General features: G+C 41.7%; 1 protein-coding gene across 1 annotated transcript in view; it reads right to left on the reverse strand.

Annotated features, from left to right (window-relative positions):
* Nucleotides 1-26,854, reverse strand: part of UNC5C (unc-5 netrin receptor C) — a 326,895-nt gene that overhangs the window by 21,883 nt on the left and 278,158 nt on the right. The window contains exons 8-11 of the mRNA XM_067557393.1: nucleotides 21,054-21,245; nucleotides 19,394-19,738; nucleotides 15,429-15,516; nucleotides 2,372-2,540 (exon numbers count right to left, since the gene is read on the reverse strand). Of these exons, the coding sequence (XP_067413494.1) occupies nucleotides 2,372-2,540; nucleotides 15,429-15,516; nucleotides 19,394-19,738; nucleotides 21,054-21,245 (794 nt within the window). The remainder of the gene's footprint in view (nucleotides 1-2,371; nucleotides 2,541-15,428; nucleotides 15,517-19,393; nucleotides 19,739-21,053; nucleotides 21,246-26,854) is intronic.

A 26,854-nucleotide genomic window follows, 5' to 3' on the forward strand; every position in this document is an offset into this window, starting at 1 on the left:
CCAACCATCTGTTGGGGGATAGAGATGGAAGAGTTGTTCCAGAAGAGAGCAGAAGATGAGACTCACTGTGCTGGAGCCAGTAACCTTGGGAACTCTGCAGATAGCATGAAAGTTTGGTGTCAGCATAGACATTTAAAGCAGGGCAACAGCAATTTCAAGGACAAGAAAGGAGACTGGAGGAAAAAAGCAGGGGATGCCAGTAATGAACAGAAAACAAATTAGAAACATATATACAGTGCAGAGAGATACTTCACTGGAGTGCAGATTAGTCAGCTAGATGTGCCTGTATTCACTGGTCCTCAAACCATCCCAGTGTGGAGAAAAGCTGGTATCACAGGCAACATTATTTCAAGGATAGCCCTGGAAATGGGTGCTTGCTGCTGTCAGTCCAGGTGCCATGTTAGTCACACTGCCCTCTTTAAAAGTTATTCAGAGGAGGAAGGCATAGGGTGCCAAATGTAATGAGAGTCAAAGAACTAATGATGGCAGCAGAACAGGCTTTTCAGAAGCGAACAAGTCTGCCAGGAGAAGGTTAGGGCAGATGGCATCTGACAGAATGTATATACTCTGTACTATACTCCAAACTCCCTCCTGTTAAAATAAAGAAAATCTTGGCACAGGAGCATCGTACTTAGGGATCCAGTTACTTCAGCAATACCAGCACTGACTTTAAGGATCCTGTCAAGCTCATCAAGGTGTGCTTTGCCCTAATACTCCACGAGGCTGCAATGGTGCATTCTGGTTGCATGCCTCAGATCAAGAAGCAGAGATACACCAACAGTGTGAGCAGCTTACTGCACCTCTGAGAATAGCAAAGAAGAGAGATGGACTATACTCAATATTAAACACACTCATATAGCCCAGGTTCTGCAGCTTAGTATTGTTTGTAGCATTATTATCATCTATTACCCTGTTAAAAGCAGCAGTACAAACTAGGGAAGTATGAACCTGTTTAGAAAATATTTTCCCTCTTCTAGAATTGATCCACAACTGAACTTTTTCCCAATATTTTTCATTTGTCTTTTCTTTCTCCCTTCCTTGTCCTCCCCCCCCTCATTTCACCATTGTGGCCAGCTCAGACTGAAAACTGATGTGTCAAAATCCCACAAAGAAGGACATTGTGCTACTGTATCTAGCCCAACCAGAAGCAGGAGGCACTAAATCTCCTGAGAGCATTTGTCTTTATGAAACTGCTTATGAAGTCTTCTTGGTTTGTCCAAAGATCCACCTTTGAGACTTTTATCCATACTGAGCCTAAACTCTATATCTTTTGAGGTTCATTCGTGAGTAGTGCAAGCTACGTTTAAAACAATGTAAAAGAGACTTCTAAGGAAAAATGTATCTCCATTAAAGAGGGAGTTGGATTCCTCCAATGGGTAATGAATAGTTTTCCTGTCATTTGAACTGTAATCTGAAAATGGCACTCCCACTCACTATTTTGAGTTTTAGCACACAGTTCTAGTATTAGTGAAACTCTGTATTTATTAAAAAACGGTCCTCATATATCTGTTGTAAAACTATTTGCTGTTTTGCTGGTTCACATTGTACAGATATTTCTTTCTCTGTCTCACATAGAGCTCTGAAGTGTTATAAGCTCCTTCTATATTGCAGGGCATGTTCAATGTCCTCCCTTGGTTGGTAATCAGGGTAAAGGAAGAGGAGATAAATCCAAAAAGACAGCTCTAATTCCATCCCTCCTGCTTGGGTGTACGTTTGAAATAGCATGCATCAACCAGGAACGCTCCTCAGTACAGAGCAAACTGCAGAGATAGAGGAAGAGAGAAGCTAAAGAAAAATGCAAGCAACCTTCCATGAAGGCTCATGATGAAACCTGCTGTCTTTAAGAGCTGTGGCAAGCTGGCAGCCTGAGGGTTAAGTATTTCTCTTGTGCATGAGACCAGCTTGGTGAAGGTTACTGTTCTGAAAGGGTAAGCAGAAAGCAGGGTGCAAGTTTTCTCCAAACAACTCTGTTGAAGCACCTCTAGCCCTCTTCTGAGCATTCCTGGCTAGTCATGCTGAATTATGCCACTCTATTTATTGCATGTGACAAACAAAAGGGCAATAAAGACTGGTTCAGATCCCCAAGTTCATTTCACTTTTGACATAATTATATTTGAACTGAATTCTCCAGAGCTGAGAAGAGGCCTGCGCACTACAGTGCATCAGGTAACTATTTCCAGTGCTTGTAATACGACATAGGTACTTGAGGGCATTGCTTTGTCCACTGCCAGCAAAGTGCTTCACCCAAGAAAATCCAAAACTTTAGGCATCAAAGTTATACATACGTTTGGGTATTTTGGTTCCGTAAGACAAAGATGGTGAATGCAAACAGGGCATATGCTGGAAGTCTGTGATCTCCCTGTGAACTCACCTCCCACTGTCCCTGGGCTGCTTGGTTCTTCAGCTGGATCTTCCAGTCCTCTGTGTTTGGCTCTGCGCAATGGTGCATAGTTAGAATGACAGGCCGTGTCAGCAATGCTCCTGGAGGCCCACAGCTCACCACTGGGGTCAAAAGGGTTTGACTGTCTTCCACTGGTGGCCTGACAAGATTATGGAAAGATGTGTTTGTTAGCTGAATAAAAGGGATCCATATGCAGCCAGAATAGAAGGTTTTCCCTAATATATACAGTGTAAAGGAAAGGTCCTTGTTGCAAAAGGATTGGAAACACATGCTACAGTTTTCCACTTTTACAAAGATTTTTGTAAAAGCACCTGTTTGTTGCGGTGGGGAGTATAAATAGCAAATAACAACACTTCATCTTTACAGAGAACCCTTCATTCCTAAGGATCCCCAAAGGTGTGCAGAACTTGTAGACAGGCATCATTTCACACACCACTGAAATGCAGCCACCACTGTTTAACATAGAAAATAAATGAATGTGGGCTCTTGAAAGCACTATGGGTGAGAATTTTTCACTGCCTAGACAAGAAGAATCAAAGAACACAGGAAGAGTATGAAGTAATGAGCACATCTGAAACTTTATGAAAGGATTCTTGTAACTGGAGTCTTCATATACTGTGGGCACACTTTAAAAAAAATGCATTCTGGTTTTAGATCCACCAATATTCCAATGATATTTCCTTAAATTAAAAGAGAGAATTCTGCTAAAACCAGTAATATCTCTACAACCAGAATGAAAATTTTAAATGTGTCCACGGTAGATAGATTTAGTGTGTATGGGAGAAAGAAAAGGTGAAGGGATAGGTGCAATATGTCATACGTATTTACAAGACTAGCAACATACAATGTAATAGCGAAAAGGGTGGTAGTGAAATGTTAATGATGAGGATACAGTAAATTAAAAACAAAGAAGAATCTGCAATAGGTTTTAGCAACGGACCACCAGGAGTGGAGGAGAGGAATGGAAAAAAAAAATCCCAGAACAACTACTGAGGAGTTTAAAACCGTAAGATCCTGTACTCATCAGTGACTTTAACTACCCTAACATCTGGTGGGTGACAAAAATACTGAAACATCAAAGACATCCCAAAATTATACGGAAGACAAACTCATGATCCAGAAAACAGAAAATCCAAGCATGGGAAAAACCATCCTAGATGTAGTTCTTATAAACAGGGAAGGAGTGAATGAGAATGTGAGGCCAAAATGGTTTAGTGCAGCTAAGATACTTGAATGTAACATAGTATACAATGGGTTCACAGGACACCGGGTGGCTCACAGTTGAATCCTCTAGGTCCAATTCTGCAAACACTATGTATGGACCTGTATTCATGCAAGCATTGCCATAGATTTCTTTGGGACTACTCCTATTATCATATTAGTAAAAGTATGCATGTGTGTAAGTCTCTGCAGAATCGGGGCCTTTATCTCAACAAGAAAAATGCAAAAAAGAATGTAGGCCATGAGTAAAATTTTCAGAAGGGTCTATGTGATTTAGAAGCCCAAGTCCAATTTTCAAAAGTGATCCAGGCACCTAAGTGAAAGCCAAGTTTTGAAAGTCACTTTTGAAAATGGGGCTTAGGTGCTTTTGAAAATTCTATCCCTTGTCAGTATAGTTGTTGGTAATAAGCAGATAAAGAAAAGCTGAAATCTACATAAACTAGCAAATCCAGATTTGCTGGATCCTATATGTATCTGTGGATCCTACAAGAAATAGCTAATGAATTTACTAAACTAATGGTAATTATTTTTTAAAAGCCATGGACTGAAAACAAACACATGTAGTACCTATCTTTCAAAAAATAAAATATAGCAGTTCTGTCAACTTTCATCTGTTAGTCTGCTTGTTTTGACATGGCAAACAAACAAACAAACAAACCACTCGTGGGGAAAAAAACCTCCTGCTGAATTTTGTAGGAGTCTCTTCATTGATTTCATTGGGACAGGCCCACCGACAGCAATTCCGAGCCCCAGGGCAGAACAGTCCATGGCCCACCTAGAAAGGGATGGCTGAGCTCTGGGTGGGCTTCTGCCAAAAGTTTTTACTTATTTATTATGTGCCATGCAGGTTCCAGGGCGGCTGAGGAGGCAGTATCTGCTTCTCAGCTTCCTGGGTCCTTGGACTCCCCAGGGCGATTATTGATTAACTTGGGAAGCTGAGTAGCAGATACTGCCTCCTCAGCAGCCCGGGAACCTGCACGATGCATAATAAATAAGCTTGGCTCAGGGAGAGGCAGAGAGCGTGAGCGTCGGGGGCCTCAGGGGAAAAGGGTGTGTGGAGGAGGCGGATACGTATCTATCCTCCCATTCACACAGGCCCTTTTAAATCGCCGGGCCCCTGGGCAATTCCACCCTAGCTCTCCTTTCCCCCTTCCCCCCATCAGCAGTCCTACACTGGGAACTGGATAAGCCCCTTACCAAAGGCAAATAAATCACAAGGTCACATGTTCAACAAAATAGTCCTTATTTTTCAATACATAATATTTAAATACTTTAATAGTGAATAACTAATACCTTAAAACCATTCACAGATTTATGTTTCTCTCTCATACTTCACTACTTTGGAAATTCATGGATTCAGATTTGTAAAAACTTCTTGAGGAGTCTTGCTCAGCAGATTAAAAAGACCATGATTGGTTATTAGAAAAATCTTTAAAATCACGGTTTTGTATTGAAAGTCACAGCTGTGGCAAACCCACTGACTTAATCATCCAGTTAACTTAACTCCATCTAAAGGATTACTGAGCCATGAGGGGAGGAAAAAAAGCATTGACTTATAAAGAACAAGTCCTGTCAGACAAACACGATAACCTCTTGGATGAACCACAAAATTAGTGGTCAAAATTAATGCAATAGGTATAATGTACCTTGCCTTTAGTAAAGCCTCTTGAACAGTGTCTTAAGAAATACTGCCTGAAAGGTTTGTTAAAATTTGGCTTGGATGTAAGCACTGTTGTATGGAATAAAAAGAGGCTGAAGGGCCATAAAAAAAGGAATGATAGATGGCAGGGCTTAAACTGATCTCAGAGAAGAACTGTCAGTCATTGCCCAATGACAGATTTTCATTACAATCGAACAAATTTAAGGGCTCAGACAGAGAGAGGGCCTGATTCTGTTCTGCTTTGCAATGTACACATCCATTCATGCCTGTGCAAACTGAGCGCAAATTAAGCATAAAATACTATCGGGTCTTAATAGCACCATTTAACATCCATTTTGCACAAGAATAAATTACTATACAAGATGCAATGGTGGGATGTGCGGGGGGAAGAACCAGGTCCAGCATGGTTTAAATAGTCTTTGAGTGGGGTGGGAAGCAAATGTAACACTAGAGAGGAAAGGTCAAATGGATTAAATATGCCTATCAGGGAAGTCAGGCTACCTGCATCAGCCTGCATAGGAGCAAGCTGGTACTGGCCTGATAACAGTCTGACATGCAGTTCCCCAGCAGCTAAACAGCAGCTTTGCAAATCCCAGAGCTGAAAAACCAGAAGACAAAACCAAACCTATGAGATTTATCTCCAACCTTAAATGTACACAAAACTTTTTCTCAGTGCTTGTGCCCTTGTCCTGGGCATATACACCATGGCACCATCACCAATAGCCCCAGGCCCTGAAAAGAACAGAAAACATGCCGCTGTGGGGACAACTGATGCTGCACTCCCTATTTGCCAGTCAAATGCACACTCAGACTCTATCTGTCAGTGACTGGGATGTGGGCGGACATGTCCAATGGTTAGAGCAGCTGCCAGTAGTCAGGAATCGGAGCACAGGGTCATAGCCAGGGTCAGAGGCCAGATACTACAGCCAAGGGTCAAAGCCAAAGTCAGGAGTCAGGAAGCAAAGCCAAGGGTCAGGACCGGTTACCAAAGTGAGGCAAGGCTGTGGCCAAGCAGGCATAGGAGCTATCGCAGCCATGGGCAAATGCTTTGAGCAGCTGCTGAACTGCTGCTGCTGGGCTTTCAAGCCAGTCTGCTGACTCTTCCTACCAATCAGCTAGGATAACCAGTCTGGCAGCCTACTCCAGGCCAGTTGTACTCCATAGGTTGCCTGAAGATTGGCTGTGCTTCCGGCCCTGATTCCTGACCCTGCCACATCATCTACCGTTTGCTAACAACTGACTCACTTCAGTGTGTTCTAATGTTTGGGCCACTTTTATGACTACAGATAACCTAACCCACTTTAAGCCTTTGCAAATAGCAATGTAAAGAGGTGTAGGGAAGCTGTCTTGTGGAGTGCAACAGAGGTCAGTGTCATTTAATGAATGAAATCCTGTTCCCTTTGACATCAGTGACAAAAATCTCACCGACCTCAATGAGGTAAGGATTTCACCCAACATTTTTAATGGTGATTTAGAAGAAGGTATAAATAATAACACATTCATTACATTTGCAAATGATGATAATAATCATAATAAGGCAGTTGTTGTGTGCACCAGTGAAAACAAGGAAATAATGCAAAGGGACTCAGAGAGGTTAAAATACATAAAGCATACAAACAATTAATTCTAGAGAAATGCAAGCTAATTGTTCTGGGAGGAACAATCCAAAATAGTTATGTAACAGCAAGGAAAGCAGGAAAAGTGAAAAAAGATGTAGGGTGATAGCATGCATCAAATAGATGTTAGCTTGCAGTGTAATAAGGTGGCAAAAAAAAAAAAGCCAATATGATTTTGGGCTACATATGAAAAGGCATGTAACAGTTCAAGAAAGTGATAATCCCTGCTCTACACAGCACTGATGACTCTGCATCTAGATTACTGCATACAGGGGACATTGAAATCTATTGGACTGTAGAAGAGTCTCCAAAACCAACTAGTTGAAACTTTGAAAAATGGGTCATTTAAAATTAGGCTGGACTACCTGATAGAGTGTACACCATTGAGAAAATATCCTGCAATTGCCAAAGGGATGGATGAAAATGGCTCGACAAATCTTGTTCATCTCTAATTTCTAATTGGCTCTATTTCCATCCAAAAAAAGGAGAAGACATTAGTATGGTTAATGAGAACAGACGCAGTTGCATTAGATAGGATAAAAATAATAGGGATATAAAGCCTCGTGTTTCAGGTCATAAACCAACTGCTAATTGTTGGGGATTAGGAAAAAACGTCCCCCATGGGCAGGTTATTCTGCAGTTGTCCATTATAGGGATTATTCATCCTTTCTCTGAAGCAACTGGTACTCAACAATGTTAGAGACATGATCCTAGACTAGATGGACCTTGGATCTGATCCAATATGACAATTTCTGTGTTCTTATGGGTCACAGAAGACTCCTTTCAAGTGCTGGATTTAGGTTTGATGGAGGAAAGGAGGATTATTTTTTTGAAGAGAGTAAACCTACCAACACCTTCATAAATAACGGGCCAGATCTTTCTTGCAGGTCTTGACTCAACAAAACCCATAAGCATGTGCTTAACATTGACTCCTACTGAAGTCAATGGGATTAGTTTATGTGCTTGGCAGGTCTGGGATTTTAGCTACGCCATTGTAAATCTGAAGTAATTCCACTGAAATCCAGAGAGCCACTCCTGGCTTACATTGTTGTAAATGAGAGCAGAATTCAGCTCATTGTTTACCACAGCCAGTGAAAAGTATACAACTGAAAGCTCTTAAAACATTTCCAGACACTTTCCCCTCCTATACTTGCCAGTTAAGAACAATCTCTGATTAAAATATCCCCATTTATTCACAATATATAGAGTTTTCACAACCATCTTTATGCCTTTAATGCCTTCAAGTAGGTCCCACTGTAATAAGCATTTCACTTCCAAATTAAGGTAGTTACGACCATTGTTGCCTGCCATTGTTGTCTGCTATTCAGTCTGCAGATGGGAGCACTCTTGGAGAAATATCCCCTTTTCAACAGGCACACATTGCTCTCAGCAGTGCTAACTGTAGATTTTACAGGCAGTCATAGCTGTTCTCAAAAAAACAAAACAAAATAGGAAACAGAGGATGGAGCAGGAAGAGAGGAATGAATAACTCATAGCAACAGATGGTAACCCTTCTAGTCAGGTTAATGGAAAGTTTGGAGAAAGAGACATTTTATTTTCTCTTTACTGCTGGTCTGTGCTTTTGCTCTCTCCCCCCCTTTTAAGTTAAATCTTAGTGTCCTGGATTGATCCCAGGGTTCTTCTTTCTGGTTGTACCTATGGAGGAAAGAAGAAATGAAGAGTTTCTCTCCCCTTTGCTGGCTGTTGGAGCATTTTGGGTTTTGTTTTGATTTTTTCACTGAAATTAGTAGGCAAACTGCTGAGTCTAGGAGATTAATTTTGTCTAGGATAGTTGGGGAGAATGGGATGGAGGGGAATGGGGATTAGCAGATTTATTTTACTTTGCCATTAAACTAAGAGTTTACTGGTGGTTTAGTGGCACACTTACACCCTGGAGCAAATTAATCAGTAAATCCACAGCTCTCACTTTCCAGAGGATGGCTTAGTTGTCTCAACATAAGGTTTGAAATACCCATACTACCCAGAGTCATGTGTTCAAATCCTGACACAGCTGATTGAGCCCCTCTTTGTTCTGACGTAAACTGAAATCTGCACAATTTTTCATTTAAGTAGATCTCTTGGGTGTGACCTTCAGAACCAATATCCTGTCTGCCCTTCCTGTTTGTTAGATTTCCAGTAGTACTTTTCATATGGGTATTCCTTGCAGAGCCAATGGCCAATATTTCCTTTCCCCAACTGTTGCAGTGGTTGCATTTTATTGGTGTTGATTGTACCTTGGAGTGAAAGGTGCTGTATGAATGTCTGTTATTATTCTGTACCCAGAAAACAAAACTGGGACTTTCATGCAGCTGTGCCGAAGAGCACAAGGCACTTTCCCTGTTATTGTGACAAAGCAGTCTAATTTGCATCTCCACAGTGTTTCCTGTTGTACATATTATACTGTAGAGCCTGGTGCAGGAACAAAATCCTGATGGCCTTCACTGTGCCATATTTAATAAAATTCTTGCCTCTGATTAGATTATATAACAGGAGATGCTTCCTACAGCTGTGCAAATCCTACAGGGTTTGGTTCACATAAGAACACAGGAACTGCCATACGCAATCAAACCAATGGTCCATCAAGAACAAAACCCTGTTTCTAGCAATGACTGGTTCCAGATATTTCCGGAGAAGACATAAAGCCTCCATAATGGCTAATTACACAATAACATGCTCTACAGAAGACTGCAGTTTGGGGCATGAGGGATTAGTAGTGAACCAACCCCTTAAGGTCTATTTGAAGATTTGAGTTTAACAAACAACCCCACAAAGCAATGTTCCCCCAACTTCCCAGGCTGTCCTCCAAGTTGCAACACACATATCCAAGAAATGCCTCATCGACCTTTGCTACGAAAAGGAGGGAGGAACAAGATGGTCTCTTCCTCCTTCTCCTGGCCCCCAGGCCCAGTGAACCCTTCTGGAAACATTTACATGGAGTGGTGCTCCCCATGTACTATCACAGCACTGTCACTGCACTTCATCTGAAGGGTCTTCAGGTGGTGAGGCCAGACAGGAAGTTGTCTGAATCATTCCTTCCCATACTCAAGAGAACAGGATAGGAAAACCCTCCACCTCCTACTCCAGCAACTCTGCACTAAGCTGCAAAAGTGGATTGCTGCCTGTAAGCCCCAGCGCAATAGCAATGGAACCCTCATGGATTTCCTAGAACCCTCATGCAATTGATCTTCATTCACTAGCACGATTGCTGGGGAAGACCTGAGAGTTGATTAGCAACCTCGCTAGGAGAAACTACAAAATCCTGCCTCTTAGTGCACAACCACTGCAGTGCACGAGCGTTTCCCTCTCTTGCTACTAAATGGAATTGGGCTAGCATATTTCCTGACCCCCTAAAATACACGTTAGACAGGAGGGACCCTGGATGAGATTTCTCCGAAGGTAGGGATGTAGATGTGCCACTTCCACAGGTCCAGGGAGGAGGCAACCTAGCCCCAGGAGGGAGCAAAGAGGGAAAGAGGACACTGAGCACTTCTGAAGGCAGCAGTGGTATGTAGGGAGTCTGATGACGTGGGGGAAGAGGGTGGCTGTTGGCCAGGAAGGGGGCTGCTTGTTTGAAGAACATTCCTGTGGGCTTTGCTGCACATTTCCCCACATCTCCTCCTCCCCACCACAACCAATTCACAAAACATAGCGAACATTCAACTCTGGCTTAGTTCAAGTGGGTTCAAGGTCAACACGAAAGCTTCATTCAGTTCTGCTATTGCCCAGTGGGATCTAGCTGGCAGCCCACTCTGCTCAAAGCAATAGGAGCAAAGAGTATAAGCTTATAGCAGAGCAATAAAAACATCCTGCTAGAAAGCTGTAAATAGTATTACACGGGGAGAAGAGAAACCACTCTTACCATGAACGGACATCCTGTCCCCACCTCACACATTTACAGAAAACAACTACTCTGTGACTGCCTTGAAGGGGCACTGGCAATTATGATGAACCATTAGAGCCCCACTTCACTGCAGTAAAGGTAATGTTTTCACAGAGATCCTCCTGCTCTCACACACTTTAATGGGGATGAAATGAAAGAAAAGCCTCAAAGTGCTCCGATCACCAGTCCATTCAGTCAACCGAAAGAACAATGTTAGTAGGTTGGGGAGGGAAGTCTGTCAAATTCTAGTTACTAGAGGACTCCTACAAAATAGATCTAGGGGGATACATAGGGAAAGAGTTTAAAAGAGCATGGGATGAAAGAGAGAGAAGGGATTTTCAGGACTGAGGAATAACAGATTTCCTGATTTAGCTTGAGCTATTAAAAATTGCTTCATATTTTTCTGAAACAAGTGTGAACTAAATCTCAAGGGACTGCAGTTATGTCCCCAAGCATGCAATATAGGAGATTGAAATGCTGTGTTGTTCTAGTTCTGCTACTTAGGGTAAGGCTAAGAGGACCAAATTCTATTCTCAGTTGCACTCACGTATCTGAGAGCAGAGTCTGGCTCAAAGATTCCATGATAAATCCCATGGTATAGTTTCATATTTGGATGCTTTCAAATGTTATCAACTGAAAACTCTCTAAAGGATTTTTCAGCCTAGGCGCAATACATTTCCCGTAAGTTATTTTGCTCTGTTTTGCTGAAAAGATCTTTGTAGGGTACACACAAAGTTAAACTCCTCAGGATGTCCAAGCGTTTATTTACCAGACTCAAGCCCCCACTTCACTTTAAAAAGTAAATGTCTGAAGCTAGTCCTTTCTGTATTATTCTCTTCTGGGGTTCTTTAGCATTGCAAGCTAGTTTGTGCCATCCATGTGCCGCCTATTAAATTTACCGCCTTGCTGTTCCTGGGTGTTTGGGGAGAGGACAGGTCGATGGGTTAAGTGACTGTGGTGTTATAATATGAGGGGGCTGGGGAAGTTCTAAGTGCTCTTGGAATGGATATACAATAAGGCCCAGATTTTTAGAAGTGGTTAGGCATTGCTGTGCTCAGCACTGCAACACCTAACTGATTTAGGGGTCTAAATCTCATGATCAAAAGTGATTTAGGCACTTACATGTCAACTGTCAATGGGATTTTGGATCCTATATGCCTAAATTCCTTTTGAAAATGAGATTAAGCTCCTAAATCAGTTAGGTGTTTCAACGCTGAGCGCACGCAAATACCTTTAAAAATCTCATGAGGCTCATGTTAAATGTTGTATACACAGTTGATTTTAGAAAGTGTGAAGAGTCTGGAGTTCGAGAGAGGTGCTGGAAAACTAAGTAAGTTGAATATGTATCTGAATTATCCATTGCCACTCAGTGGTCCTCTTATTAGGAATCTCAGCACCATACTGCAGAGGAGGTATCTTTTCTGCAGTACAGGAAGAGGTATCTTTTTTTCAGTACAGGAATCTGGGAGGAGGCTGCGAGAGGCGATAAAGTAGCAGGGGACTGGGATCAAACGATCTCATTATGCCCTGCATGCTTTTTTACCATGTCTGATCACCTGGTGAGATGAGCCTATGCCAACTCCCCCTCGAGTCAACTGGCACCTCCATATGTTCGATGTGCTCTTCTTCCTCCATGGGATATTAGACTTCCTCAGTGTTCTCCTCTCTCAGTAAGAGAAATCCCCTCATAAAATCTTCCCTGCAACTGTAAGACCTCTTTCTTCGATTCATGCCTTCATACACGCTCTCTCACATTCATTCTGCTTCTCGATAGCTACTCAAAACATGCCCTCTCCATGCCAGTTAACTTGCCCTTCTATGCACAGTATCACCTGCAAGGCAACTGCTATCATGAACCACGCAGAGTGGATTTATGGCCCTTAAAAGAAAGTAAAAACAAGGGTTGGCCTGCCATGTTGGGTACCCATCACTGAATGGGAAAAGAGGCAATGATTCCTTCCATATCTGAAGTAGTAGTAGTAGGAGTAATTTCTGGGTGACTCATTTGTGCATAAGCCCGCCACCCAGAAGGAAGTAAAATATAGTAGAGAAGGGCAGAGAAATATAATGTAGGAAACTCTTTCAGCCCCACCATTCAAATGAAGGCACAAGAAAGTCTCTTTGGATTATCTATAGTTTCCCCTACAAGAGATGGACACTTTTTCAGTACAGGTTGAGAGCTTTTTTAAAAAATATAGCCTAAAGTAACATGAACAAATCAATATGGGATGTGAATATAGACCAAGGCCATTTTTGTAATTAGTCATTTTCAAAACAGAGGACATGAATAATGTAAGCATAAAGGTCTTTTTAATTTAATTTTTTTTCAAACAGATTATTTTTAGTGTGGGGAAAAGACTACCAAGCCAAAGAACAGTGCTCAATATTGTACGGTGAATAAACAACTGTGGCTAAGTGCATAACAAAAGCTATCAAAGGACTGAGCCAAAATATGAATTTAGTTATAAGGAGGAGAAAGAGGCACAGCACCATGTAATGATTACTTATCATTCAGGCTTTGTGCACATTATTCCAGCCTAAAGAATAGGATTTTTCCTTTCTCTTCAGTGGGTTTGCTCAAATTGCTGCTGGTAATACCTTGGCCTTTTAGATCTCCTTTCTGCCAACATTAAGGGCCAGATTGTGATGTGGACCACATGCCCATGCAGGGAAGTAAGGAGTAAGAAGCATTTTTATATCAGGGTGCCAGATACCTAGCCTCTGTGTCTGGGTGCTTAGGAGCAAGCAGGACTACATACTTGCATATTCTCTCACTGGAGCAGGTGAGCAGGGAGGGGTGGGGAAAAGATAGAGCCTTGGTTCTACTCCCTACTCACTGGCTGGAGTAGCTGAGCCAGCACAGGTTAGATAATATTTTTGCTAATGGTATAGGCCAGTCAAAAATTGCTATTCCCTGGGAGTAAGAAGAGAGCGGGGAAGGTATTGTGATTCAGTGGTGTGTCTCAGAATCATGATGTTGAATCATTCTTCCTGGGGTGGTGTAGCCTATGTCTCACCCCAGGCTCTGAGGTTGTGCCTAAGGTAATAATCTAGCCCCTAAGTAACTTGTCCTAGATCACAGAGCAGGTTAGATGAAGAGAGGAGAGTATCAGACTGGAAGCTCTCACTTTCAGCTCTCTGTTAGAGCCACTAGGTATTATGGGTAAAACTTTAAAAAATGCCTAGGAGCCACATTTACAAAGATATTAGGTACTGAAAAATGCAGAGAGAAGCCGAGTGGTGGTTTTAAAATGCCTATGCAGACACACAACACTTGCTTGAAAATCCTACCAGGCACCGAACTGCATCTTTGGACACCTAAATACATTTGTAAATCTAGCCTTTAGTGATTTGGCACCTATAAACCTAAGTCTCATAGTCTTTCATCGAGACTTAAGGGGAGATATTCAAAGCAACAAATGACACGTAGGCACTTAATTGTATGCGCCTAAATATCATTTGTGCCTTCGAAAGTCTTTCCCTTAGGTCCCAAAGTGCTTAAGTCCCTTTTGAAAAAGGGGCTTAGTCTTCTTTAAGCACTAAAGTGCTTCTGAAAATTTTACCTTACATCAGACTCTGTCCACATTATGAAACATATTTTAGTGAGTTAACTAGCAAGTACTTTTCATTTTCCTATATTAAAACGGCTCTTATTTCATAAAATGATAGCTAACTAGAAATGTAATGGTGATGATAATGATTAATCATTTGAACAGGCCATTATAGGCCTGTGTCATAATCCTGGTTTAACCCTCAGCATATCCTGCTCAGCTTCGCATCTGCTTTTCAGAGGCTCGTGTCAGGACTGCAAACGAGCTGGGAGCCACGGAAGGAAGGAATTTCTTTCAGGGCTGGTCTCCTTTAGATTAGGTCTTCTGAAGAAGAAGGCAGGGGATGGGACTGGTGAGGGTGTCTGAGGATCAGCTGGAAAGTGCCTCCCATTTGACTGGGGAAAGCGGCAGGGAATTCTAGAGAGGTGATATGCTGAAGAGGCAGTCTGGACCTGGAGGATAGCGCACGCACACAAGGTTGGCAAGCCTGTGACTGCTAATTGTGGTATTTAGCCTCAACTCTGAATAGGAGGGAGTGTGGAGCAGTGACCCAAGGGAAAGTCAGGCAACAACCGTGCCACAAAACTGTGCTTCAGTCCCTCCCTGATGGGCACAGGAGGTAATGCACAGGCTGCAACCTCCCTCTGGATTGCCCAATGTAAGCTCCTATCCTTTCCCAACCACCTCCTCCTCCAATGTGGTCTGTGTTCCCCAGGGGAGTCTGGAGCATGCAGCCCTCTCCTCTCCTCTGTTCAACCATGCAAAGGCCCTTTGCAACAGGTTGCCAAACATTCTCCCTGATTAACTTAATTCTAGTTATTGCATTATTCTCGCATCTCGCTTGGATTTAGTTTCCCTTAAGCTTGGAAGCTTTTTACATAACCTAACTCTTTATTACAAAAAGAAAACATCAGAGCTGGCTCTGTGGCCAGGTTATTCTCAACTCTCACCTATGTCTCCTTTAAAACCAATAAGCAACCTCAACGCAATTGGCTTTCCATAAATATCTGCTGAGCAGAGATTTTAGTTAGTACATTTTCTCTGTCCCCTTCTCCATAATTAGTGCTCAAGCAAATGCATGGTAAGTAGAGACTTTTACCTCATGTTCTCCTTCCTGTGAACTGTCAAATACATTTCGTAGACTCTTCCCTGGGGAACGGCCCCTGCAGGGATCAGCAAACTTACGCCTGCAAAACAGAAGAGACACAAATAAAAGGAAATGGAGAAAGAAAGGCAACCAGGTCTCTGATGAAGAATGACAGGAGATTTTGAAGATGAAGCCCACATGCCAGATTCCCAATCAGCCCCAAGAAAAAAGGTAATATTTACTGTCACCCTGGCTTCAGTATCTGTCCGTTGATTGGTTGCTGGTGCCTCCCATGTGTCTGTTTTGAATTACTGGAGTGGAGAATGGGATATTTTCCCTCCCCTTTTGTTTTATTTAAAGAACAAACAGATGGTTACTCTATTACTTACCTTGTAAAATGTGGGGAAAACCAACAACTGTGTCTAAAATTTTAAACAACTGTAATGGGACATCTCTCCCCAGGCATTTCTTATTTAATAAGCAAGCAACGAAAACCAAAGCCAGCAGAATACTGTCCCAGGAAACAACTGGAGCTATTTATTTCTGGGGGGAGCTGGTCATATGGTCAGCATCCATTTGCTTAGATGTACTTAGCTTCTAATTATAAAATAGTTTGGAAAAAGTGGGGCTATTTTACATCCCTTATATGCCTATTCATGAAGAGTGACCCAGAATTCCAATACCCAGTCTTGGCCAGTCAAGTATGCCCTGCACTGAACACGAGTTAGTGGCAATTAGCTGCGTCTTTGATTAGTGTATTGTGCCTACATGATTGGAGTTTCACAAATGTAGTGATTGACTCCCAAGAAAATGGACATTTCTTTGTACCACAAGGCAGAAGAACTCAGTAGTCCACAGAGCTGGGCAATTCTGGACCAGCTGCCATTGCTGAACTGCAGCAATCAGAAATCTATGGTAGGGATTTTAGCTTCTCCTGCATAAAATTATAACTTGACAGCTGAAACAAACCTATGAACAGAATATTCAAAAGGATATTTGTGTGTATGTGTTTGAGAGAGAGTGAGAGAGTACAGAAATGGCCTTATAAAATGATGCACTGGACAGTCCTCATCGATATATGAATGGTTTGGGGCCTGGCTACATGAGACCACTTTTCTCTCCATGCAGTACGTCCACAGTTGTGACCAGTGGATGTGTTTGAGCTGGAGTCCCCTCTCACCCTCCACCCCCCATTTTAAAAGGGAGGGCACAGCTGACAGGCATTTTTCATGAATGCCTTTTGACTCTGGAACTTGTTTCTGTCACATTGAGGTTCTGGGCATGCTGCCTCACCCATGTATTTTCTCAGATGTACAGGGAGAGAATATGAGGGACTCTTGACTGTTGTTTATTGGTGGGTAAATGTTATTGGAGGCTGTATAGACAGCCCACTATATTGGGTTATAGCTGATGGATATATTTGTTATTGTTTGTTTTAATTATTTTTTAAAATACCCCTAGCAATGGATATGCACTTCTTCACCTACAAACTGAAATTAACATATGTGAATTAAATTATGTATGACTAACAGACTTTGTAGTACAAAAGCATAGTGGAAAGTAACCTGAGAATGAACGGGACCTCTAACCAGAAGAGCCTGAACTTCAGGTCTGCAGCACTACAGACTAGATTTTGAACAGAGCTCAGCAAACCACAATCCAGATTTTTTTTTTCAGAATAGCTCAGCTGCCATTTAGATCCCTAAATGAAATAGATGAGATTTTCAAAAGCATTCAGCATCCAGTAAGTCCCATTGAGAAGAATAGTGATCAGCAAGTGCTAAGGTCTTTTGAAAAATCTACCCATTTCATTTGGTGCCTAAATAGGAACAGAGTTGGTTTTTTTTAAAAAAAACATTTAGTCCTGGTTGTAGGTGCTGAGCACTTGAGAGCTGGCCCTAAATGTGGTGAAGATTTGGTATGCTAGCAGATTTGAACATCCACCCCTCCCCTCCACTCTTTCCATTGGTCATCACAGTGAAGTTGGATTAACTGAAAATTTTTGTTAACTGGGGTTCTACTATCCAGCTAATCAACAGGGTAGCAGTTTTCCCATCTGTAAAAACAAGGTTACTTACCAGTAACTAATCTTCAAGCTGTGTGCTCATGTCCATTCCACTACAGGTGTGTGCACGCCTCCAGGCATGGTTACCCAGAACTTTTTTTCCCCTTAGCAGACCCCATAGGGCCGGCTCTGGTGCCCCCTGGAGTCCTGCGCACATCCTGCGGCATATGAGGCACTGCCGGCCCTACGGCCCCCTCAGTCCCTTCTTTCTGCTAACTCTGGCAGCAGGGATGGGGGGTGAGTTGTGGAATGGACATGACGATGCTGACCTGGAGCGACTACCGGGGGAGCGGCTTTGCTCTACCTCAGAGACTGTCCAGCGGGAGATCTTCCTCCCTATACTGGGGACCCAATGTGGGTTTCTCCCGTGACACCGGCCTCTTCTCCCTCGGCGGGGGGGTGGGAGGAAGGGAAGGAGAACGGAGATGGCGTAGGCAAGGCCAACAAGGCTCTTGCTGCCTGAAAAGCCTCCGGTGTTGACGGCATTGGCAGGGGCACTCTCCCACTCCCAGGAGTCAGGGGAGACTCCCTAACTGGAGATGCAGGCACCGGAGAAGTCTCGATGGGCCATGTCCAGTGCATCTCCATACTCGGCCCTGCCCGTACCGTCGGCACAGGGAAGTGTCCGCGCTTTGTGCCCTGCTTCTTCCTCTTCGGTGCCTGCAATGTTGCGTGGTGCCGAGCTGAGGGCAGTCCCGACGGTGTGCTTGGTACCGAGATGGAGTGGGTTGCTTGGATGCCTGGAGGAGCGCTGCCTCCATCAGCAGGGCTTTCAACTGGATTTCTTGGTCCTTTTGAGTCCTTGGTTTGAAAGCCCTGCAGATCTTGCACTTCTCTTTTCTGTGGGCTTCCCCCAAGCACTTAAGGCAGCAGTCATGGGGGTCGCTGAGCGGGAAGGCCTTCTCGCAGGAGGCACATGGCTTGAAGCCCAGTGACCGGGGCCTGGCCTGGCCGCTTGAAGTCCCCGCAGGGACTTGCCTTATCTCCAACTACTCTTAACAATTACTTAACTAAATAAAGCTATACTTAGAATATCAAACAAGTCCAAACAAGGGGATAGTACTTGCTGAGAGCAAGGCTAGTTCCAGCAACCGTCACGGGTGGAAAGAAGGAACTGAGGGGGCATAGGGCCGGCAGCACCTCATATACCGCATCATGTGCGCGGGGCTCCAGGGGGCGCCGGAGCTGGCCCTACGGAATCTGCTAAGGGGAAAAAAGTTCCAGGTAACCGTGCATGGAGGCGTGCACTCACCTATAGTGGAATGGACATGAGCAAGCACTCGAAGAAGAACAGAATTTCGCTTTTTTTTCCCCCTTTAGTAACTTGTGCAGTGCCTGAAACACTTATAATAAAGAAATATGAAAAAGACCACACCTAATGACCTGGTTTCCTTTGCCATGTAATCTGTGTCAGGCAAACTATGCAATCACCTGCATAAAATTAGTATTCTAATGTCTTGCTTCAGCACTGCACAGTCTGCAGCAAATTGAAACTGGAACAACTGATTTGTTTTCTAATTAATTTGTCCTTTTAAGGTATGGTAACAAAAGTGAGGGTCTCTTCATGAAGACACTTTTTTTGGAGCTGTATGAAAGAAAAAGGTCAAGGATGCTGAATCTCACTTCATGGAGGGAAGTTCTGAGATCTAATAATTCTGAAGGAAGTGGCTCAGGCTTATGATTTGTTGTTAAAGAAGGCCAGGACTTTTGGGAAAGTGTATGTGAATTAGCGGAGTAAACTTGAACGGAAAAAATGCTGTTTGGGGTAAAAATAGAAAAGGTAGATTCCCAGGAGTGACCTTGTTTTTTCTGTCTTAAAGAATAGAGAGATGGCTTTGCTTAAGATCACCAAACAGCCACCACTTTTGAAATCTCATTGTGCATCTCTGAAGCCGATTAGTGCAGTACTTACCTGAATTGGGAATGATCAGATGACCCCCGAGAGAGTTGAAGGTCCCAAAAGCAGTGCATGATGGGTCTGTTTGCCGAGCAAGACTCTGATTCTTCATGTTCAGGGTCTCGTTCTCCAGAAGAGACTGTGTCATCTGTGGGGATAGCTTGGATGAGAAGTCGGACAGGTCATCCTGTGGGGTGACTGCACCCGAGGTATTATAGACCTTGATCTTCAGGTTGGGCAACGGATCAAGGATTGGAGAGTTGGTCATTGGGATTTTATCAGAGACATCATGCAATGCATAGACAGGACCTCTGTACATGGCTGCAGCAGATGTGAGATCTGGTGGCACTGCCAGGAGATCTGTGTTGGAAATGAGAAAGAATAACAAGGTATTACACTCGGCTGTATCCCCACTGCTGAGGACCTCCTTATGGGTGAAGATTTAGCTGTGCTATTCTGTTCGTCTTCATATTAAAGGGAATGAGGCGCAAAGCCCTAAGGGATGATCTTCTTCCTTTCTATCTATCCACACACTTCCAGGGGTTACATAGCCCCTATCACTATGGAATATAATCGCTGCACAAAATTGAAGCGCAACCCTATTCCAAGGATTTTTAACCTGTATTATTTTCCAGTCTGCACTCTGACTTCAAATATGACATGCCAGGCCTCAGTACAAGAGATTCTTCATGACAGAAACAGTTTTATTAACCAATGTTCCTTCCATAAATGCTAAGTATGAAAATCGTTAACTTATTTATTCAACCAGTCCAAAGACAGAATGATAGAAATAAGAGATAGAAAAGACCTTTGGGATCATCTTTCTCATCACCCTCAGCCAATGCAGGATTGTCACCTATGGTATGTTGTACAGTGCCTTCTGCAGCTTAGTTTTAAACAAATCCTTGGCAAAGAAAGTGCTGCTCCTGCTAATGTTCCATTTTGACAACTCTCTGGCCAATTTTACTTTTTTCTTGATTTAATTTCAATACACAAAGACTGATGTCAAAAGCCAGAGGTTTCAGCCCAAATGGGTAGCTTCCAAGAGCCAGTCTTGGCTTTGTGTGTTCATTTTCTGTCTGACGAGTCTGCAGATAATTATGCTATTATTAACTGGTGACAGAAATTTTGATCACTATATTATGTTCTCGACCCACTGAATCTTGCGCCTTGTTTACTCAGAGCAACGTCTCATCTTTCAATAGTGAGTGCTTCCCACACTGCTCTCCATGCAGGCACGGAGAGGTCACAGTAAACATAATTATCAGACAGCAAAATGGAAAATGTAATGTGATGGAATTACTTTATTAGAACATTATTTTAAGATATGGTAGAATGAATCCTGTTTCTGTTGCAGTCAGTGGTGTTGTTGCCACTGACTTACATATGAACAGGACCCATATTTCTACACATCTCTGTATATCACTCTCAATCACTCACTCTCTTTCTCCTGAAGTTTATACTCCTCTGTTTCATGCTCTACAGTAGGTCTGAAAAATCCCAGTGCAAGATTTTACCCCTTGACTCTAAGAAACAAATGAGCATAATCTTTCTCTTTTCTGTGAAGGCACAACCAGCATCTAGTTTGTACAGAATATAATTTGTACAGCCCTGAAGACCATTTCCTTACAGCATCTGCCTGAATCGGTCAAAATGAAATGAAATGACAACTAACCTTGCCTTGCAGCCTTGATGTTGACAGGTTGGAATCCACCATTTAGTGCTGAGGAGTCTATAATATCTGACTCAAAGTCACGGTGGTTCTTCCGGTACACAAACAATGCCACAATCACTGAAATAGCTAGGCATACGATTACAGCTATCACTATTCCGACATAAAGAGCTACATCGTCTGAGTCAGGAGCAGCTGAAGGGAAGAAATAATGAAACATTGTTCAATGGTATCTGGTCACAGGAATTTTCAAGCGTATACATCCATATTACTGTCGTTTCCTTCATTACCTTTTTTATAGGCTAATTTAAAATCCATCTTCAAAGCTGTATAACAGGGCTTTTCCCTTTCACTGGAAAAATGATCTTTGATTTTTCTTAGCTATTTACTCATGCTCTCTCTCTCACTCTTTCTATCTAGTAACTAGGCAGCATAACAAATCATTTATAACTAGACTTATAAAGGAAATTTAGCTAAATAAGGTATAGCATCTTAACAATTCCTGGCGAAAAGTTCAATGTTAATTTAGTGGTACATTGGATAACAAAAGGATTTTTTACTTCACAAGTCTTATTTTCTAAAAAAAGGGCCACTTTTTGTGGATACGCCTGGCATATCCTGATAATGTGTGTGTACTGAGTTAGAATATTTTTCTAAGTGTAATATTCCAAGTCATTAGTTTCTTTCCAGAGCACGTCCTACCTCCCCCTACATCCCATTTGATACAAAACCCCTGAAAAACATTAGCGGAATAATAACATATGCACTCAGACAAATGCTGAAGCAAGCACCATGTACAGAAAGGAGAATTCAATAAGGAGTACTGTAATTTACAAAAGGAAGCTAAATTCACTGTAGCTGTCCTTTGGGAACAAGGCCTGCCCATGAGATTTTCACTATCTATTTGTACAATAACTTCTGCACTAATCCTAGGGTAATACCTAGCATAACTTTCAACCAGATATGTTTTCAAAAAGCCTGAATATGTGATCAAAATTGTTGTGTTGTGTGTGTAGGGAAATATTCCCCTATGAGAGGAAGCATACTGAGCAAAGAAAACTACAAACAGGCCAATCTTTCTAATGTACTATTTTGGTTTAATTAGAGCATGTGAAAGAAAGTTTTTGTTCTCTTCTTTCCCAAGGTGTAAGCCAGTCTGCCTTCCACTTGTGAAAGTGATCTATGGCAGATATTGAAAGGGACTGATCAAACTCTATATGCTCTCGGCTATAATATATTCTCAAAACCTCCATTTTTCAAAATGAAACCTGCTTTTGTCCATCAAAAGGTTCTCAGAAAGCAAAGCTTTGAGTTCCAGCATGAAAATGCTATATCACTTTCTTATTCTCTTTCTTTTTTAAATCAAATGTTTATAATAATTTCATAGTTTCCTAGTCCTCCTTAGATATGAACAGGCTACGCCCTTTGATTTCCGGCTTTCAAGCACCAGCTTATTCTCCTTCCTTTATCCAACTGTTAATGAGGACAATCATCATGCCACAGGAGCCTCTTGCAGTGTTGTTGTAGCTGTGCTAGTCCTGGGATATGAGACAGACAAGGTGGATGAGGTCGTGTCTTTTATTGGACCATTGTCTGTTGGTGAAGGAAACAAGCTTTCGAGCTAAACAGACTTGAAGGCTGCAGAAGAGCTCTGTGTAGCTGGAAAACTTGCCTCTTCCACTCGCAGAAGTTGGTCCAATAAAAGATATGAGCTCACCAACTTTGTTCTCTCACGTGCCATTCTTTCCCTCTCACTGAGCAAGCAGGATGCAACTCACTCTGCGCATTAGGCCAATCTTTCCCTATGCGCATGTAGCTGGGCTAAAAGTAAATCTTGAACCAAGTAACAGCATCAAAAGAGCATCCAGAAACATAAAATCAAGCAGTAAACTTACAAGAAAATCCATATTCATTCTGAGTTCTCTGTTCAGTTGAAATAGGATAAATGAAACCTTAAAAAGAAAGAAATTAAACAAAAATGGGAATAAAATTAAATTAATGAGGGGAACAAAAAAAGGAAAACATGAAAAATGGTTTAATTAAAAAGAAGGAAAAGAAACCCATGGTACTTTAAAATTCTGATTCAGCACAGAATTATGATTTTGCATCTCCTGACTGCTCCAGAGCCTCACTAAGAATTAATAAGTAGGCAGATTGAATTTCAGAGCCAAAATCGGTCTCGAGTCACTAACTTTGGAGTGCTTAAAGTCTTTTTTTTATTGAGCATAAACTCTAATGGATCTAATTTATTTCAGACATCAAGCATCATTAGCATATGGAAAGTCTTTTTTCCCTACCCCTGCCATATGCTTTAATTCCCAGGACATGTTCAGTAGGGCTCTAAACAGTTTTTTTATTTAATTATAGTGGCTTGCTGATGGTCTAATAGAGCTAAAGGAGACTTGTCCTCATTGGTCAGAGGTTAAATACCCATTTGCTGAGCAAAGCCCATACAGAAAACCCTCTTTTTGGATTTCCTTCGAATTATTTTATCTTGTCTCTAATAGGAATCCAATAGGAATTCCACATGGTGCAAGCAATTTGAACTGGAAACTGAATGTATTCTATTTGAAATCATTATAAAATCAATAGGGGTCCTGGGTCATAAAGTTATTTATTTTAAATCTTTGAAGGCATAATGTAATATTGATAAAATCATGACATAATCCAGTTTTGTTCCAAAACAGATAAACAGTAACTCTTTCCTTCTTGTATTCTTTTTCCATCTCCTACAATAATATAATACTTAGTACTTTTTCCCTTCCAGTTGCTCTAACTGGTTTGCACAATAACCCTATGAAGTAGGCATTTATTTTATTCCCTTTTTACCAAGGCAGAAAATGAGTCAGAGTCCAAGACTGATCCCAGAGAAGTCAGTCATGTCTGGAGAGGTAAATGACATGCCCCAGGCAACAGAGGGAGGCATTGTCAGAGCTGAAAATAGAACTCAGGAGGTCCTGACTCCCTTTCCTCTGCTCAGACTGTGGCACTTTTTAAACCCTTACTATAAAAAATATCAAGTGTTTATGAAAGCTAACTACCTGTCACATAACTGTGTTGTTAACTGAAGTACTAGAGGCACGCAGAGGTATTCTTTATGATAGAGGCGTTTTGCTGCAGCACCATGGGACAGCATTATGCTATATTTCCCAGCAATGATTCCAGGCTTGTGCTTACTTTTATAAATATTATATTCCTCGCTCATTTGTGTGATTCCTGGAGGCAGGTTTGCCTGTTTGTTTTTTTAACATGCATACTTGATCTTTAGTAATAATTGTTTCTCTCTTGTACTAACTAGTGAATTCACAACAATGGAGTTTAGGACATGAAAAGGATGTAAGGAGAGAAGAGAGACAAGGTGGGGGAGGTACTATCTTTTATTGGATCAACGTCTGTGGGGGGGCGGGGGGGAAGAGAGAGAAAAGCTTTCAAGCTTACACAGAACTCTTCTTAAAGAGGGACATCAGGCAATAATACCTAATAACACCTAATAATAAATACCTAATAATGGCACTGAAAGTCTGGTACAGTGAGAGCACAGTTAATCAGTCCATAGTTGGGAAACCATCAGTTCAGGCTAGTATTTACAGCTGCACCAGTGTCATCATGCAATATGCAAACTTCAGGGTTTTGGTGGAAACCTGAAGACATCTTGGTCTATGTGGGGAGGTGATGTAGGACTAAATTTGCTCTCAGTGACACTGGTGTGAATTCAGAGCAACTACTACGAAATCAGTGGAATTGTTCTGGATTTATTAGACTCAGTGAGAGAAGAATCCAGTCCTAGATATCTTCCCTGCTACAGACAAAGATGCCTTCTGGAATCCCGCCAATAGATTGCACTGTAATATGAAAACTCCCTAAAAGCAAAAAAATGATGCAGCATTAAGGGGGAAACTGAAAAGCTAGTTTTGTTTTGTTTTAAATGGCAAGTCTTGAATTGAGGGTTCTGTGTTACCCCTGCTATGTTTGATGAAATACGGTAACTGCCACTCAAAATAGAGGTAGGGGAAATGCGGCAACCTGACTTCAGGTCTTCATGGGTATGTAAACATGGAGATGATTTTAAATATTCTGGGTCAAATTTATCCTGATGTGACTTTACCATAGAATTCTATTTGTTAAAAATCTTTATTTTCAACTTCTAACTTCTAATTCTATATACACTCTGCTACTGATAAATGTAAACAGTAGAACTTTTCTGAAAAAGCAACTACCTAATAATGGCATCATCTTATTCAGAGATCTGCTTTGTGTGAGTATTGAAAGTCCCTATCTATTTCATTAAATGGAAAAAATAAAGCTTTACTGCTCATTAGGCCTGCTAGCCTTTCAAAGCCAACACATCTAAGACAAAGCTGCTGGATTCTATTCTTTCCTGTGCATCAGCAACTGAACTGGTTACTAAATCCCAGTCAGCTGCATCTGAGGCTTGCACAGGTGTCACTTAGGGCATAATTTGGGCCTGCAGAATTTTTATTTTTGTTCTGACGTTTATTCCAGGCTTGACTTTCAGAGCCCAGGCTGAATTTTGCAGAACTGGGAGCCTGCTAACCAACCAAACAACTCAATCAAATTTTTTTGTACTTGCAAACTGAGCGTAATTGATTTGGAAATTATCAAGAGACAATAAATATGGAACCCTTCCATGCCATTTTTAGAGTCACAATTCAGAGTAAACTGCACTTCTAAACAGCTTTAAAAAAGAGCTTTTCCTTTCACTTCTAACAGAGGGATAGAATTCAAATAGCAGTGACAAGCAGAAGGCTCGAGGACACAAACTGGTGATGGTGGCAGTGGAAGATAGGAGATTATTGCCACCCTCCCAGAATGACTACATGGATATCTTTTTAGACAGTTGGTTTTCATGCTGGACCATCTGATCCCACTCTCAGAAAATGAGCAAGGACATTCTCTTCAGATAATGAGGCAGACCTGCTGAGATTAGTACCTGTGATAATGAAAAATGGCTTCCCTCCCAGTTTAAGATTGAGTGCAGGGCAAAATGTTTTTTCTTTTCTTTTTTTTAAATCCGCTGTATCTGTAGTGCTGTTTGGCAAGTACCTAGGGGACTTCTACTGGTATTATACAAAATTTTAACTACGGGAACTAGGAAAGGTGCTGTTGGCCTTGAGTCTCTTGCTACTGCTGCAGACTCATGCATTGAGCATCTGGTTTCCCAGTCAGTAACTTGCTTTAAGAGAAGTAATTTAAGCCTCTTTACACGGTTTGTTCTGAAATATAACATTTTCAAAGGTGCTTTGTTTATTTGTTGTGTGTTATTGCCGGAACAATAAAAATAAGAATAATCGTACTTTACACTTACATAGATTTTCCATCTAAAGATCTCAGATGCTTTGCAAGGTGAGGTATCTATTATCTCCATTTTACATAGGGAAAATTGTCACACAGAGAGATTAAATGATTAGCCCAAAGTCATGCACACTGAAATTGCACCCAGGCAAGTAAATTCATTTCTATATTGATTTGATTAAATTGGTGCAACTCCCTTGTGTTTAAGGCCTGCCCTACACAGTTTTTGTACCAGTATAATTATTTCAGTAGAAGGGGAAGGAGGTGAGTTTTTTTTTACTGAAACATTTATATGAGGACAACCTCTTATGTGGATATAGTTATTGTAGTATAAAGGTGCCTTATACCATAACTTATTCCCCTTCCGCTATGGGAATAGCTATACTGATATAAACATGTTTATACCGATATAATCTACTAGGGGGTTGTACCACTTTAACTATACTGGTCTAGTTAACTTTTGTGTAGAAAAGACCTTTTTGAGTGTCTTA

Source organism: Emydura macquarii, unplaced genomic scaffold (assembly GCF_026122565.2).
Source record: "Emydura macquarii macquarii isolate MOO-44397 ecotype Brisbane River unplaced genomic scaffold, CSIRO-AGI_Emac_v2 contig_1790, whole genome shotgun sequence".
NCBI classification, from domain to species: Eukaryota; Metazoa; Chordata; order Testudines; family Chelidae; genus Emydura; species Emydura macquarii.